General features: G+C 38.6%; 1 protein-coding gene across 1 annotated transcript; it reads right to left on the reverse strand.

Annotated features, from left to right (window-relative positions):
* Window positions 1-2,830: 2,830 nt before the first annotated feature.
* Window positions 2,831-17,679, reverse strand: tgs1 (trimethylguanosine synthase 1). The gene is made up of 15 exons (XM_088430273.1): window positions 17,463-17,679; window positions 17,283-17,350; window positions 17,011-17,129; window positions 16,801-16,885; window positions 15,446-15,553; window positions 14,595-15,113; window positions 12,201-12,324; window positions 11,099-11,185; window positions 10,799-10,955; window positions 8,374-8,674; window positions 6,742-6,888; window positions 6,327-6,473; window positions 4,141-4,359; window positions 3,432-3,508; window positions 2,831-3,219 (listed from the first exon to the last, which is right to left on the reverse strand). The coding sequence occupies exons 1-15, from the start codon at window positions 17,567-17,569 to the stop codon at window positions 3,106-3,108; spliced, it is 2,379 nt and encodes a 792-aa protein (XP_088286399.1). The 5' UTR covers window positions 17,570-17,679; the 3' UTR covers window positions 2,831-3,105.
* Window positions 17,680-17,807: the final 128 nt, after the last annotated feature.

Below are 17,807 nucleotides of genomic sequence, written 5' to 3' on the forward strand. Positions count from 1 at the left end.
TGTCTGGAGTAAGATTGCTGTCAAAATGACGTATTTGTGTTTAACAATTCTTATGAGAACGACACTGTTGGGTTTGAATTGTTTTTGTATGAGTACGACTAAATTATGTTAACGAATTGAAAACATGCAAGGTATTTTGAATACAACCCTCGTTTGCACGACTATGCACCCACGGCGAGACACCACTTCACATCTTTGCATGAATCTCTCCATTGGATTTGTGGATTTGATCTTTTGCTTTAGAGGATCTGGATATGCAAATTAAGATGACGTCACACGCAAGGGCTTTACACTATTATGGACAGTGGTTCTATCCTATTCGTTTTTTAATGCTTCACAAAATCATCTGATTCGGAATGCGGAAGGAAGCCGGAGAAAACCCATGTGGGCACATGGAGAACACGCAAACTCCACGCAGGAAGGCCACTGCCGGAAGCAGTGTGGCAGATTCATAATTTTGGGAGGAAACCCGAATGCAGTGAGAAAACCCACGCGGGCATGGGGAAAAGATGCTTGCTCCACACAGGAAACCAGAAAACTCACCACCTCTGCACTGTGTGTGAGGCAGACCTATGTACTAATCAGTCTCCGTGCCATCCCAATGTAAATAATAAACTGTAATTCCAAATATAAGATGCACCTGTGTATAAGACGTACCCTTAATTCTGAGGTCAAATTCTAGTATTTTCTATGATACAGTGTATAAGAAGCACCGACACTTTGGCAACAATGTCCAAACTATAGCAAAACAGAATCGACGTAATCTTTTATAAACTTCGTTTTCTTGTGGTGATATTCGCAAGTTATGTATTTGTTGTGAGTTAAGCGTGTATCAGATTTCCAACTTTGTCAGCGGTCAGTGAATACCCGGCTACTGTAATGTTGATTTCGTCAAAGCGTTTGCTCTTCCTGGGGACGCAGTTTTGAGTTCATTTTACCATAAATACACGATTGCGCAGCATCCCTTTTTCACCAAGTTTGATTGTGTGTGTATGTCAAGACCGCAATTAATAAACCAGTCAAGTGGACTGATTTAATGCCTGCTTCTTTTATTGAAAATACAACCTCAGCTAACAGAAGCAGCTGTTAGCTGCAACAGGTGCTGGCCACCCCAAAAGCATCATCCTTCTATGTGTGTAATATCAACAGCGGCCAGAAGGGGCGCCAAAAACAAAAGATCAAGCACAAACGTATGAACTTTTAAACTGAAACATCTCCAAAACATTATTTCGGGTGCAGTCCACGCGGACCGGTACCGGTTGGGGACCATTGGTTTACAGGATGCAACCATACTTTTGGCCTTATTTTTAGGGAGAAAAAAAGAGTGTCTTCTATTTGTGGAATTACAGTATTTAATAAATGAACATATTGGCACATCACTATCACAAGTAATATAGCAGTGGTTTTGAAGCGGTTTGCATGTACTGTAGGTGTGTATGTGCATACCAATTCATTGTCTGACTGGCAAACATGTTATGTTCATGTCCTGCTGATGACTTACATTTCGGGCATACTGTCTATGTTTTCCTAACAACTTTTTCATCAGTTTAGTGTTTAATATCTGTGTGTGTCCTGGTACTGACTGGTTGGCAAACCGATAGCAGGTTGCAGGTCAAACCTTTTGGAGTCGGGGACCCCTTTTAGAGAGCAAATTTTCCAAGGACCCTCATTGCAAATATTTGCAGAAACAAACAACAAAAAAAGCCAAACATAAGTGCTCTTTTTATTCAGCAACATATTCAATTTGACAACACGTATATTTGTTACTTTTCGGCTTCACTGAAATTTCCAAAATAAAAATTGCAAATTGTACTCTTCCTCCCCCAAACAGGTTGATGAAAATATTTAGCGACTAAATAATCAAGCTTTGATGATGACATGGGTCTTTTTGACAAATTTCTAAATTATTACATTTTAAAAAACAATATATTAAAACGTTCAATGCCAGGAATGTATTTTTTCGGACATTCAATCCCCGATACTTAAGTACTTAATACTGCACAAAAGGGGAAAAAGTTTTCCTTCTTAGCTTTCCGTAGCTAAATGAAACATGACGGCCACTATCTGAATGGCGTTCTCCATGTAATATAAATCGCGATTACTAGTCCTATGTGCGGATATAAAAAGTATGTGGACTTGACAGAACATTTATTTACACATTACTGAAATTTATAGTGGGTTTTAAAATCAATATCTACACATTACACATTGTCCTTTTAAACCAGTGCTACTCAATTATTTTTTACAAAGCCCCCCTAGGAAAAAACAAAACAAAAACATTTCGCCTCACCCTACTTGCTATAAAGACTGTAAATAAGATTAACAATCGAAAAAAAAAGTATAGGTGGCCACAAGTTGTATGTTTTTAACATTTACGAAAAGAAATAAAAGCAATTTAAATAAGCCTTCAACAAAAGATAAGTTTTAAGCCTCAATGATAACCTTCAAGCCTGTACCTTCATCCACGCCCCCGGCGGGGCCCGCCCCACTATTTGAGAAGGACTGCACAGCTAAAACAGCAATATAAAATAAAATGCCGCTTTAGTTTTGCTGGCTTCATCGCCTTGTTAGCAAGCAAATTGCAGACACAAAACACATTTTGACAAATTTAAAAAATATATTAAGCTGCTTGAATTGACAGCTTGATAGAAGAGTCGTGAATGCTTTCAAAAGTTAAAATCAAATAAACTAAAAATACCCAAATTATTTCACGGACACGGACCCCACTGTGAGAACCGCTGCTTTAAACAGTTTTTAGCAGTCGATTAAAAAGCCATTTCATCCAAACAGCTCATATGGAGACAAAAGCATAAGAGGCTTAACAAAAAAAAAAACTAAAAAATATTTATTGGCTCATAACACCAAGTACAAAAACAATGACAAGAACTGTAAACTGTAAGAATTGCAAAATGGAAGGTTTTATAAAACCAATAAAATTTAGTAAACTGTGTTTACTTACCAAGACTTTTTAATTAAAAAGTACAAAATGCAATGTTAAAAGTTACTGTAACACCACAGCCCTTTGGCGTACTTGATGAATTCAGTGCCAATGAAAAACTTCAACTCAAATAAATCATTTAGTGGGTTTAGCTTTTTCTGCAGATTTTAGGTGTCTGTCCTAATCAAACTGCCAAAGTAAGCAGTTAAGGTCTTCAATTTGTTGTTGAGGAAATTCTGCTCCACCTCCACCTTTCCTCCGGGACCAGCCAGCGAGGCTATCTGTGGACAAAATGGACACACACACTTCATTGGCATTAGCAAAATGGCAGGACAGATGGATTTAGTGCATAATGCTGAGGTAAATACTTCGATTTAATGGCTATAGCAGTCGCATACCCAGATGGCTTTTTCAATAACATGCAACAATAAAGTACAAACAGTTACCCTGTTTTTGCCCTCCTGATTCCCCCAGACATATTAAAACTTCTTACCTGATCCATGTCTGCGTTGCGCGGCAGGAAGTATACAATGTTCTCTGATATTTGTTTGGCCAGATGGAAAATCTGAAATGTGACTTGCGCTAAGGATAGAAACCAACACAATAATTTCATTTATTCACCCAATCTGCTTCATACTACTTAACGGGGTGAGCATCTACAAAAAAAAAAAAAAAAAGATAATTCAATACAGATCTCGATACACGGGGCCCCAATAAAATTAAAGAACGGTTCAAGTGGAACAATTTGATTCAGTTTAAATTTTTGGGATTCTGACAGGCTTCGAGATAGTACAGATTCGTTCACAGACTGAAATACACGAGGTACATTGCATCATACTGCTTCTCATGTTCCATCTTTGGTTCTCAAATATTTTTTTCAAAAGCCCCCCCCAGTATCTGTCTGGCATGCAGCAAACATTCACAGCGTCTCTCTTTTATCATGAGAAATCAGTGATGCACTGAGGGCGCGAGAGGGAAGGTGCAAAATAGCGAGTGATCATTGTACAATGTTCCCCACGATAATAAATAGTTTGATATTTATGGATATTTACCCAAGTATGTACTTAATTTGATATCGATTAGTTGAAAGATTAGAATAGCAGGTGACAAGCAACCACAGAATAAATGTGTTTAAAAAACTTAAAATGTTCAGCTTTTTTCTACTCTGCTGACAAAGGTCTGAAAACCAAAGATAAAAGGATATCCGTCTGGGTCCATCATGGTCTTGATGTCAAACACCTCAGCAGTCAAGTAATCTGGTCCGCCCCAGGGGGGTGACAGGAAGACAACATCGCCACAGAGACGGGGCGCCAGCTGGAGGAAGTCACCTTGCAGGAACTCGATTTGATGCGCAACTCCATAAACAGTAGCATTGTGGTGCGCCAAGTCCAGACGTACTGGGTCGATATCAACAGCTAGGACTAGGAATAGGACACAGTTATACATCAGAACAATTTTCATATCATGCAATTAAAAATTCCTGGAGAATCTCTAGCAGACACATACACAAAAGGGAAATTCAAATCTATACATCTGCAGTACCCATCATGTGTAAATCTGAATTTGAAAGATTTAAATAAAAGCTTGGGGTATTCTCATGCAAAAAAAAAAAAAAGGAGAGAAGTATAACTGCTAAAGTGGTAAACAATAAATGGAAGAATTGATTATAAAAAAAAAAAATCACGTCACTACTTTTTTTTTTCTTGCTCCTGCGGCTTATAGTCCAGTGCGAGTTATCTGCAGGATTTAACTAGCCACAAAAAACAAAGGGAGATAGAAGAAGACTGTTGAAGTATTGATCGTGATGGCAGAGTGGGGGTTTGTTGGCGCTCCCAATCTGTTTATTGCTCGATGCCTCAATGACACAGTTTGAGGAAGACATCTAGTGGTCATTAAATGAAGCGCAATAAAGTCGTATTTAAAGAGTCAAAAGACTTTTTATTCCGCAGCATTCATATTTAAATGCACAACAATTTTAAAAGCATTGATGGGTTGTTTGGGATTTGATTTTCTATGCACATTACTGTTTGACTACACTAGATAATAGCAAGGTTTGTAGTCCATACAATAACAATATAACTAGCAATAATAACAATAATTACTGAAAGCATAAACATGCCAGTTTAAAAATGCACATTTATGCATCAAAATTCAGCTTTAACAGATTAATCATCCTCGAAAGGTGTCAAAAAAATAAATAATTTAAGTTACCGTTTATAGGACGTGCCCATGCTTTTGGCCTTCTTTTTTGAGAAAAAAGTGCACATTTTATTTGTGGAATTACAGTATTTAATTTTGCTCCTTTAGATAGCTATATTGGTTTAAATATGCAGTGGATATTTAATACAATTCCATTGCGCTAGCCCTTAACTTTGAACCAACCTTTAATTCAGCTAGCTAGGAGTACAAACACATGTGATTTATGAGGTTAATTTTCCCATCACTATTGGTGACCCCCGGTATACCGTATAGATACTTTCCCTGTGACGTTTCTGAACTGGACAGGCGTGTGGACACGTTGGGGCTCACTGTGCTACTGTCTGGTGTTTTTCTCGTTTGACACGAGAAATCTGGTTGAGCCAATGTCAAAGAATGATACGTTACTATACAATACTTTGTTGCAACAGTACAAGTGAGAGGGACAGTCGCTTTCCAATATTTACAGCACCAATTTGGAATCCTTGTCGAAAGACAGTGGTCAAGCTTTCACAAACTTCACTACTGTTCAGTACGTTTTGAAAAAATTCCCTATTTTGGTAAACCTTCCCCCTTGTATGTCAAGAAATATGTTTACGATTAGGCACCAAACCTTAATGTGAGCAATGTTTCTTAATTGTCGCTGCCATCTGATACTTGTGACTGTGCTGCTCCCACAACTATTTTCTATCTCCCTTTCTTTGGTAACTTTATTACAACACACTGCTCTAACTATTTGAATGCTCCACCTATCACACAAAGTGTAGCAACTAAACGACTTTGGGCTTTCTTTTCATAGACATGTGCACCTGTGCTCAGCATCAAAAGGGATGCTTCTTGATTTTCATGTCGGCAAACCTAGTTTGCAAATTTGGGTGTTCTGGCAGATGGATAGTGTTGTCTTTTACATGCCCAGGCACATGACAATTTGATGATAGAAAGTAGACTGGACTTTAGACCGGGTAAATGCACATATAAGTTGGAGGACAGATGGTGTACAATGATTTTAGTGCATTTGATTAAGGTGCAAGCAGAAAGATTCTTCAATCCACTTGTTCGTGTGGTTGATACCACAAGATCTTATTCATAAATACAACAACAGCATGCATTAAACTCTCACTCAATTATCGTAGAAATCCATTCATGGAATGCAACATCATTTTTTACATTTATTACAATACGCAAACATTACCTCTTTTCCCAGTTAGAGCAAATTGGATGGCATTTCCTCCAACGCCACAGAAGGCATCAATGATTAGCTGTGTGTTGGAAAAGCTGGACTCCACTCTGAGGGCAATGTGCTCAGCAATCTTCTCTGGTGTCACAGAAAACCAGCCCTCTGAAACATGGAACAATGTTACGTTTTTTGAAATAAAAAGCCAGTAAAAGCAAACATGGCAATGACTGATGAAACTCATTCTTTCTTTCAACTTTCCTAAAAACTGATTGTAGACAGCCCTGTGATTGGCTGACAACCAGTTCAGTGTATACCTCGCCTACTGCCCAAAGACAGCTGGGATAGGCTCCAGCACGTCATGGCCTTAATGGGGATAAATGATGAAAAATTTGGATGGATGGATAAATATAGAGATGTCGCCCACACTAACCTCGGTCTAGTTTGATTCCTTTGTCAAAGCGAGAGAAGAGTCTGTAACGCTGAGCCCAGTATTTGGCCAGGCCTGGTTCTTCTGCCATGTCTGCGGGTATCTTCTGCTTCCTCTGTCTCTTACTCTTTTTCTTTGGCTTCTTTGCATCTTTCACATTTTTTCAAAACACACAATCAGTATAACGTCTGCTTCATTAGGAACACACAAATGTTCAGTACTCTGGTTTACAGTACATGTAAACCTTTGTATACTAAAACAATAACATAAAAGTTGCATTAAAATTATTTTCCCAAATATGATGCAGTCTATGGCATACATACAATAAACACATAAACTGGAACCAGTCAACCTGTAAAACATGCACTTCGGAAGAGTGACGGGTTGATGATCCACACTAAAGTTTTATGTAGTCTTGCACTTTTCCCAATCTGTCTTATGATTTCTAAGCAGTGTTGGGAGTAATGCATTACAAAAGTAATGTAATTACTGTCATTCATTACATTTTGCTGCAATGCAGCAGTGTAATGCATTTCACAAGGAAAAAAAAATATATTTTACTCCACCACTACCAAAAGTGGTGGGGGGGGGGGGGGGGGGGGGGGGGGGGTCCTTAAATTTGCCAACAACATTGCAAGACCAATATGGCCATTACTTTCAGTTCGTCAGAGATAAAGACAAGAAAAATATAATAGTTGGGTGCACTTTGTGCACGACACCTAAAGAGCTAACCACGTCGCAAAACAGCGGCAGTAATTTAACAAACCATTTAGAGCGGTGCCATAGTAATGTGAAGTGAGCAAAAAGACAACATGCGGAAAATTGAGAGTAGGGTAAAACAAAGCAGGCAACAACAGTGCTCTCACGCTCAGGGATGCCACTTTGACCTCAAGAGGTTAGGAGACTCGTGGCAGAGTATATCATACATAGAAGATATGCGGCCACTTTCCGCAGTGGATTCGCCAGCATTTTAAAACCTTGTCAGCGAGATCCCTGTCACAAATAGTTATAAATGACAAGGTAAGTTAACACTAATTTTCACTGTACAATTGCTATTAATAATAATCTATAAATACTTGCGGTCAATGTGTATCAAGAACTCAGGTTAAAAAGTACATTAAACACAATAATGACAATGTAGGCTAGCTGCTAACGTTAGCCCCACTGAAACCATCTATTTTTGATACGTCTGTCCCGACTCAACTTGAAGTTGAATATCAGTAGTACGGGATAAAGTATAAAAATACCATCAGTCCATATTTCCAGTTATGTTGGTGAGAGTAATATAAATGTAATGCAATAGTAGTGTAATGCCTTACATTTCACATGCGGTAATATTGAAATGTAACTAATGACTTTGAAATCACAGTAATAAGTAATAAATAATGCATTACAATTTTGAAGTAACTTACCCAACACTGCTTTAGAGTAATTAATCCATTAAAGGTTGTGTAAAACCTCTTGATTCCCATTAAATACAGGCATTGATGAGGCGACTTAGCGTACTTAGCATTCGATGCTATATTCTTGATAATGTCAAAATGCTCTAAAATGGCTGGCGTTGAATGAGTTAAATCTTCATTATCTTGAAATGAAATACAATGTGTCATTTGAAACTGGCAGTACTGTACTCACCGCCATCGCCTGCAGGTCTGTCGGGCAAGAGAAATTCTGGCACCTCCAAAGATTCGAGCTGTCTATTGGACTGCTCTCTGAAACAGCCTTTTTTTTCAATGTGCACCAAATCAGGACTCTCCTCTTCCATTGACCCACTACTTCCATGTGTTATGTTCCTCTCAGTACTTGCATCATTTTTCTCAGTTGAATCCAACATAGGAGGCTTTTCTTCAGAGTGCACGCTTTCTTGTTCATGTGGATAGTTCTCGTTCAAAGTCATATGTTCCTCCCTCTGAATCGTTTCAAGGAAGTTTTGAACCTGTGAAAAAAAAGCTTTATTTGGTATCCTTTGATTCAAAACCCTTACTTTCAAAATTGCCTAGTCTGTGACTTTTTTCTATATTTTGAATGATATCATATACTGTACATTGTATGTTTTTATTTAGACACAGGCAAAGTAAAATGAGCATACAGTGGTATGGCCATACTGTAATTGATTCAATGTGTAGTAAGTTTGTTTCAAGCAGAATATGCATGTTGGATTTCCATACATGTGAGCAATTAGCTTGGACTTAAGTACAGTAATTTGCTACTTAGACTTTAAATTTGGCTGTGTTCACATTTTAGTCAGACCAAACTTAAGACAAAACATGTATGGAAGGTGTGCACATTTAGTCTGGTTTGTTTATAATGCATGCTGGCATTTTTATTGTCAGCAAATAAAAACAAAACAAAAAACAACACAAAACTAAACATCAACAAAGACTCAAATATCTGATTGCATCTTGTGCAGAAGTGCTGGGTATTGTGTCTTAAATGTGTATTGGGATATGGCAAAGGCATTTTGCGATACATATTTCGATATATTGGGCCATAATTTATGGCATATATATTAACAATGACTGAAAAAAAACAGAAGGAAATTACAATAGACAAATTCTACTTATTCTTGTTTCAAAAGCCACACATTATTGACTTGTATGAGCACACGATAAATAAAAAAGCAATTTTTGATTTCAAGCACGCTGTTGACTGTGTTAATATGTCCCCAGCAGTTGACAATACTCTTTCAGATGACGTAGCATATAAAAGAAACAAAACAAATTAAAACAAAACTTGAAATCTCAAAATTTCCATTTGAATTAAACTCAACGTGAGATTCGTCCGGTCGTTAATATGGCTGCTCGTTGAGGAGTACATTAGTGGGAGTCGGATATGATTGTGCTTCTCTGGAACACATACAGGAGCTTACTACGGCTGACCTGATTACGAGAAGAAAGCCTCAGATATGACTCCAACGGCAGCAGCCAAGGAAATGTTATCTTTGTATCATGAAGATTTATTTTTCTGCTTTTTGCCCTCCTCTGCCGCCACTTTTGCTGTGGAACATGGCCTCACTCGAAAGGTCATGTGTTGTAACAATTAATGTGGTGTTTTTGAATGATTTACATGGAAGATGCAATTCATATGACAAAAATCATGATACGAAAGCCACTCTGGAGCGGATTGATTAAAAAAAAAAAAATATATATATATATATATATATATATATATATATATATATATATATATATATATATATATATATATATATATATATATCAACCAAAAACGAATTATTACGAAAAATAAGGCGTTTCAAAACCGATACGCGATATATTGGAAACTGAAAATCGTATTGCAATAAGCGTATTACGTCACGTCGTACTGCAATATATCAATATTATTGCCCAGCACTATTGTACACTAACAGTTAAAAGTCTAGAAACAACCTATTTGTATGATTTTCTTTAGCTAAGAATTAATATTGTGTATTTCAATAGTCATAGAATACTGTGAAAAAATATTGATAGAATTACTTTGTAAATACATAAATGTTTCACAAAGAATATTTAATCATTTTGATTGTTCAAGTTGGCATCTTTTACACATCCATGACCTGAAATGACTTTCAGTTCACAGATGTGCATTTTCAAGTTAATAGCTTGAATTTCTTGACTGCTTAATGTATTTTAGAGTATTTTAATTTTTTGCAAAAAGCTTTTGCTGCTTTTATGAGATGAGGCCTTTGATTAAGGGTAGTTTGGCAACACTAGCCACTCACGAGGCAAGCAGCTAGGAAAATAAAACAGCCAAAAAGTTGGCTTATCTTAAGAATTGAATATTTGTCTTGTCTTTTCTTTGTGCTTTTGTGGTTCTCTCAATTTTAATCAGTGCAGAATTTACATTCCATCTTACGTGGTGTGAGCCATACGGGAGTTTGGTGGCAACCTATCCAAGATCACCTCTTCCAATTGCTTGATGCTCACCAATGATTGCATGACAACTACTTGACCAAACAAACCCCAGTAGTCACATAAAAAAAGTTCCTTTAATGCATGTTTTTATTTATTCATTTTTTAAGCAAAGATGTGTTGGCATAAGTGCAAAAACACATTCATACCTTTTGGAGGGTGGAGCTACACTGCGGCTGTGTTCCATCTTCATCTGTCTCAGTAAATCTGATGTGTTTGCTCATGCTGCTGCCAGTTCTCTTTGAGCACCACTGCTTCTGACGTTTCTGACCAAAACTGGCTTTAAAATTAAAAACACTGTCAAATCTGAGAAAAAGATAAAATGTTATTAGTTTTACAAACATAAGAGTCATGGATATTTAATGTAGTGGACTAACTACAGCGGACTTGGTATGAACAGTTAAAAAAAAATAAAAACTAAATAAACAGTGACAATAACTTGGACGCACAGTGATTCTGGATTGTGTTTGAGTCCAAGTCTGCTCCAGGCTTCGTCGCATGTTGGGTGTGGGTTCTCCTCCACATCAAATTCATGACTGCAGACAAAATAAAAATAAGGCCATCTGTACAGTTATCTTCATGCGATGATCGCAAATCACGTGTCATCTTGCCGGCCCGCAAGAAGATTTTCTGTGGCCCACAGGATATTTATTTATTATTGGAAATGGCCCGCAGGTCTACTGCCGTTTGCAGGCCGCAAGTGTTTTGCACACACCAATACTACATTGGGTGATTTTGTCAGGTAGGTTACAAGCACCCCTGTGAAAAATGTACCCCCTGAAGTTAAAGTCCCCCTATATATGAATAAATTACCACCAATTTATTTGTTAGTTCTGTTTTAAAAGTATTCCACTTGAGTGACTGATAGAAAATTGCTAATTTCTCTGAAGAAAATTTTGCCTACTTTTCTACATTTTCCCAGAGAAAATATGTTGATGTTGCCTTGAGTAATATGGCCTTGTTCATTTAATATGCATGCTATGGGGATTTTTATGTAAACGGAAGTTTGTCTTCTGTGCCAGTTTATACTTAAAAATGACTGACAGAGCCGTAAGAAAATATCGCTATATTCTTCCAATCCTATCATATGTTCGTTTTCAGTAGGTTCAATTAGGTGCTCTAGACTATGTTGCGGTCCTTTTCACTTTTTCAATAAACATTTGATCAGTCTGGCCCCCAGCTTGTAATATTTTTTTTTCATTTGGCCCCCCTGGCTATTAGACTTTGACACCCCTGTTGTAAATGATACAGTAACTTCAAATAGCTTACTCTTTAAACTTAACCTTATTATATACATCAGAAATTTCTTACAGCAGTTCACACAAACTTTCACCTTTATTTGGACTTTTTGTAACATAAAAAAGACCAAATTCAGAGGCTTACTGGTTTATAATGAGCCATGTGGGATCCATGTCTATTTAAGTTATTAAATTAGCTCCTTGCCCTGTGAAAATATCTGCTATACTACAATTGTGCCACACTTTTGAGAAAGCTTTGCTCAATGAGTCTTTAAATAAATACATAGATAAATAAATAAATATTCAAACCCACCTGCGTTTCACTTTCCTTGGTCCTCTTCTTGAGGGGTTTTCATCATCGTCATCATCTTTCCCATTTGATACCTGATTTGTAAAACCCAAATGTATGTTGAAGCTGCCAGCAGCTTGTTGGGATTCTAAATGAACAAACAAACAGAAACAGATTTTGTTATATCTAGTGAATAGACAATGCATTTTAATTGGACTAATGTGAGACATTTTTCAATTATAACAGGAAAAGGATCATTGTTAATACTGCATACACCTACACAGAGGGGTAAACATTTAATGTAGAATACAGTATATAGATTATTTAGAACTGCTTATCCTCAAAAGGGTCGCAGGGCTGCTGGTGCCTATCCCAGCTGACTTCAGGCAGTAAGCGGGGGACACCCTGAACTGGTTGCCAGCCAATCGCAGGAAACAGAGACGAACAAGGATTCACGCACCCAATCACACCTCAAGACAATTTAGTATTTCTAATACACCTGCCGCGCATGTTTTTGGAGTGTGGGAGGAAGCTGGAGTACCCAGAGAGAACCCATGCGGGCTTGGGGAGGACATGCAAAACTCCATACAGTAAGGCCGGAGCCAGCTTGTGAAGCGGCCATGCTAACCACTGCTCTACCAAGCCATCCTACTAAAATCCAAAAAAGTTAAATTAAACCACAGACTCAAACCCTGTTCATTGCTCAAGTCAATCTTGTTCTGTGGTCTTCCCTGTCTTCCTTTTAGTTAATATCTAAGAATACAATCCATCCCACCATCCAATAATTTTCAAAATTAGTGGTCGGGAGAGTGAGTGGGCGCCAATCCCAGCTGGTCAAGTGAAGAGGTACACTCCAGACAAGGTATGGGCCGATATTAAATTTTCAAGAAATGATAATCATGAGCAGAAACATCGATGTGAATTTTTTTTTTTATAGTCTTGTAAATTGAAATATTAAATATCAGAAAAACACTGAGGGCAGCACGGTGGAAGAGAGGTTTGCATGTCCGCTTCACAGTTCAGAGTCCCGATTTCAATTACAGCTCGCTCTGATTTTCCTGTGGAGTTTGCATGTTCTCCCCGTGCCTACATGGGCACTCTCCAGGCAGTCCGGCTTCCTCTCACACTCCATAAACATGGATGGTAGGTGCACAGTGATCCCTCGTTACTTTGCGCCTCCCCTATCGAGGCCTCATCGTGGATTTTTTTTTAATTAAAAAAAAAAAAAAAAGTATATAGTGGAGAGACACGCTGTGAAGTTTTTCTGCATTCCAGACAGACGAGGTACCCATAAACGCACTTGCCACGGACGTCGAACTACTGCAGTACACATATTTCCTTAAATCTTAAATGATTAAACCTTATACAGTAACTGTACTTTTATCCCTTCCCATCCATTTGGCTGTAGTCTCACAGAGAGCCGTGGTTATATTAGCGGCACCCTGAAGTCTAATTAAAGTTAAGCCTGTACCTGAAGAAAACAGGATAACAATCAGAGTTGACATTCTTAATTCCAATTTATTACAAAAGAAATCTAGGTATTAGATTTACAACGCTCTAGAAAAACATCTTTCCTCCTTTCTCTTGCGTCTATTAACAGTGTGTGTTTCATGAGAAAGATGGGCACTCCTACAAGACACGTGATTGGTTCCAAGTGCAACCATCGACCAATGAAGGCAGGAGTTGTACTCTATTCCTAACTCCTTCTAATTAGGTGGACCAAGAGGACTGCTGTTAGACGTATAACAGTAGTTACTGTACAATGTTTAATAATTTAAGATTTAAGTAAATATCTGTATTACAGTAATATTTGTCTTAAATATGTATGGTACCACATAACACATGCATGAAAATTCTATGGTGGTGGTCTGGGGGAGGGGTGACGCTACTTCGCGTAGTTTCACTTATTGGGGGGTCATGAGGGCTTACTGTAGTAGACACTATAAATCGGTGTGATTGGGTGCGTGAATGTTTGTTTGTCCCTGTGTGCTTGGCAGTTGGCTGGCTACCAGTCAAGGGTGTCCCCCGTCTACTGGCCGTAGACAGCTAGGCTCCAGCAAGCCAGTGATCCTAGATAGGATAAGTGGCTATAGAAAAACCATGTTAGGATGGTTGCAAAACACTGGATTTTCTTTTATTTTTGTGTTTCTCTTGTCATAACCATTAAAACTAAAGCAAAGAAAGGTTGAACTATTACAAATAGTGTGAGATGAACTCATGTAATATACATGTATCACACTTTCACTGAAATAAATGGACTTTAGCCTTGTTTTTTGCACCCACTTGTGTAGTATACCCTTTCGAGGTTCGCGTAGAACTGTAAGTTCACACACATTTTTTCCAAGTCATTACATACATACAGAAACAGTGTTTCTGATATTGCAATAAAAGGCATATTTACATCTGTTCAGGTATTACCTGTTTGTTGCTTTTGATCCTGCTGTGAAGAGACATCTGATTTTTTGCCATGATTTCCCCCATCAGAGGGCTCAGAAATACAGTCCTCTTCTAGTTTTTTTGCGATATGTGCCATATTGGAACTCCGTCTGGTTGTTGTGTCAGAGTCAGCTGCGATACTGCAACTGGCCTCTAAAGAGCAGTTCTTTTCGAGAAGATCATTTAATACATCCACAACATCATTCTTTTCATGAAGGCATTCTTCTGAGTGCTTCCCTATACGATTGTCCATTTCCTCATCCACACTTTCTTCCCAGGTGTTCTTTTCACAAGATGAGTCAGTGGTCCAGCCCTGTGCTGCCCAGTATGAGTACTGCTCCCAATAGTAATAATATGTCTCTGCAGCATGTTGATCCCAGGTGGCCTTTGTGTTGGGGTCATCCCATGGGGCGGTGACACATTGGGAATCTTCTGAAGACTGCAACTCATCTGCATGTTTCTCCACCCAGCTGTTCCACAGAAGCGCTTCACCTTGTTGAGCTATAGCGGAAAGAAATGAAATATTTAAAGAAATAAATAAACACCTATTACAGAGAGACAATTTAATTGCGACTTGTGATGTTGCCAACCAAGGTTGTAGGCACACAACCCTAACCCTAACATTCCATGGAGTATAATATCAGACCACTAAAAATTAGCTTACAAGAATTTTCTAATGTAGTCCTGCAAGTTACATGTACAGTTGTCGTTTGGACTAGATAAATGAGTCTTTGATATATACCGTAATTTGTTTAATGCAAAACAGTAAGACATGCTTTCCAATTTAATAAAATATCCACATTTTTTTACTGGTATTTTAGTTTCTGTCCTACCCCAGTATGTCTTCCAGCCAGCATCATTGGCAGATGGAGTTTCTTCTGCTTCACTCTGTGTATTTGTCTTTGGTTCTTCTTGCAGCTGATCACTAATGCCTGTGAAACCTTGGCAGACATACAAATCACAATGGATAAAAACAATACATTTTGAGGGGTTAAGGATTGATGGCCAAGGAAGAGTTAACCATAGATTTTTTAATAGGCATATGAAAACTGCCCTATCTCGAATATTTTTATAGTAAGACAGACAGACAGACAGACAGACAGATGGAGATGGATGGATGGATGGATGGACTTTATTATCATTACACCCGCAAAAGTACAAGGTAGGATAGTTTGACTTAAAAAGCTCGAACCGTCCAAAAAACATACAATTGACTGACAGAGGGAGATGGTGGGGTGCGCTACGCTGAGCACTCCGAGATCCTAGCGATGATAAGGTTACATCAGGTGGTGATGGAGAAGAAGAAGAAGAAAAAAAAAAAAGAGTCCGCGGCCACGACCCTAAAACCATGTTGGCACAAAGAGATCATGCAAACTTCACACAAGAAGGTCGAAGCCAGCTGGAATTGAACTCGGATCCCTTAACTATGAGGTGGACATGCTAACCACTCACGCACCGAGCCGCCCTAGATAATAATCACTGCAACTAAGGGATCACATTGAACCACACACTTTCCAACCAGGAGGATGAAAAAAATGCTATTTTAAATTTATTTAGACAAAATACATGCATGAGCAAAATATGTGCTGTTAATATATTCATTTTTTTCCTTGTGTATTTCTCAATAGGGTGACAAAGTAGTCAACTGATTAGGACGCCTCACATGCGGAGGTTGCGGGTTTGCTTCTGACTCCGGCTTTCCTCTGTATAGTTTGCATCTTCTTTCCCTGCACGTGTGGATTTTCTCCAAGCACTCAGGTTTCCTCCGCGATTCAAGACACTCTAAATTGTCCTTAAGTGTGATTGTGAGTTTGAGTGTTTGTTCGCCTTTGTGTGCCCTGCAATCAGCTGAACATCAGTTCATCATCAGTGTAGCCCACCTACATCCTTACTACAGCTGGAAGAGGCCCCAGCACACCTGCAACCCCCATGAGAATAAGCGGTTAAGTTGGATGGATGGATGGATGGATGGATGGATGGATGGATGGATGGATGGATGGATGGATGGATGGATGGATGGATGGATGGATGGATGGATGGATGGATGGATGGATGGATGGATGGATGGATGGATGGATGGATGGATGGATGGATGGATGGATGGATGGATGGACGGACGGACGGACGGACGGACGGACGGATGGAATGATCCCCCATTAAAAATATCGAGGAATAAATTATGTCTTACCTTCGTCAGTAAGTTGTGAATTTTCCTCTTCTTCCTCGAAAGTTTCTGTATGATAAGTAACTAGTCGTTTTGTTGACCTCTTTCCCTGCCACATGATCAAAAATAACATTCTGAAATAGGTACGCATGCCTCGGATGACGTTAAAATGGTATTTGCAACAGAGGGACAAAGCATTCTTTTTTTTTTTTACTGTCACTGAGCAAAATTTACCTCTTTTCGCTGGCTGGAAGAGGTGGCAAATGCAAGAGGCAAACCCATGCTAGCCATCAGTTGAGCCTCTTCATCTAAAAGTTCAATTTCCTCATCGCCATCTTCTTCATTTTCCGCTTCTACAGAAAAGGCAATGATGTACCAAGATGATCGAACTTTATCTAGTCAACGAGTCTTCCTTGCGTTTCCACTCAAGATATTTAAATCGCATAGGCACTAACTCAGTCAAATGTGAGAGAAAAACTGTTTTAATAATACATTGTTTACCACACCTTGTGTTGCAGCGTCTGCCTGGTCAGGTGAAAGAAGTCTATTATCTGACCGATACAGCTCTCGATCACTGAAAGGGCGCAGACAAAAAGACTATGAACACAGCATCGAACCATTTTTTTAAACAGTAAAACACTTGTTCGCAAAGTATTATAATTAAACATTAAGAGAAAATCACTGACTGCACAAAAGCTCTGGAGCAGCAGCAGTGAATTATTTCTTCGGATGTATGTTTTCTGCTGAAGAAAATGTCTGCGACGATTGTCACCGTGCTATTTTCCAGCATCATGGCAGAAACTGTACGTACATTTGACCTTATAATTTCAACCTCAAACACTACTTTCTAAAAAAGCAGCATGAGCATAACCCAGTTCCGTCGTAGGTATCAGATTTAGTACCTCCCGGCTAGTTTGCGCATAGTAATGACGTCAAACTACGGCACCACCACACAAACAAAAACATTGCATGCGCTTTCCTCACGAGTGTATTATTGCACATTTTTTGTCACAGAGCCTCTTTTATTAACA

This window comes from Hippichthys cyanospilos, chromosome 12 (assembly GCF_059441005.1).
Source record: "Hippichthys cyanospilos isolate Australia breed blue-spotted pipefish chromosome 12, RoL_Hcya_1.0, whole genome shotgun sequence".
Classification (NCBI taxonomy): domain Eukaryota; kingdom Metazoa; phylum Chordata; class Actinopteri; order Syngnathiformes; family Syngnathidae; genus Hippichthys; species Hippichthys cyanospilos.

Coding starts and splice junctions, on each gene's coding strand:
- tgs1 (XM_088430273.1), bottom strand. CDS start 17,569: ATGATGCTGGAAAATAGCACGGTGACAATCGTCGCAGACATTTTCTTC. Junction 17,130..17,282: donor GGCAGACGCTGCAACACAAG/GTGTGGTAAACA, acceptor CCTTTTCTGTAG/AAGCGGAAAATGAAGAAGAT. Junction 6,889..8,373: donor CAGACCTGCAGGCGATGGCG/GTGAGTACAGTA, acceptor AAAATGTGAAAG/ATGCAAAGAAGCCAAAGAAA.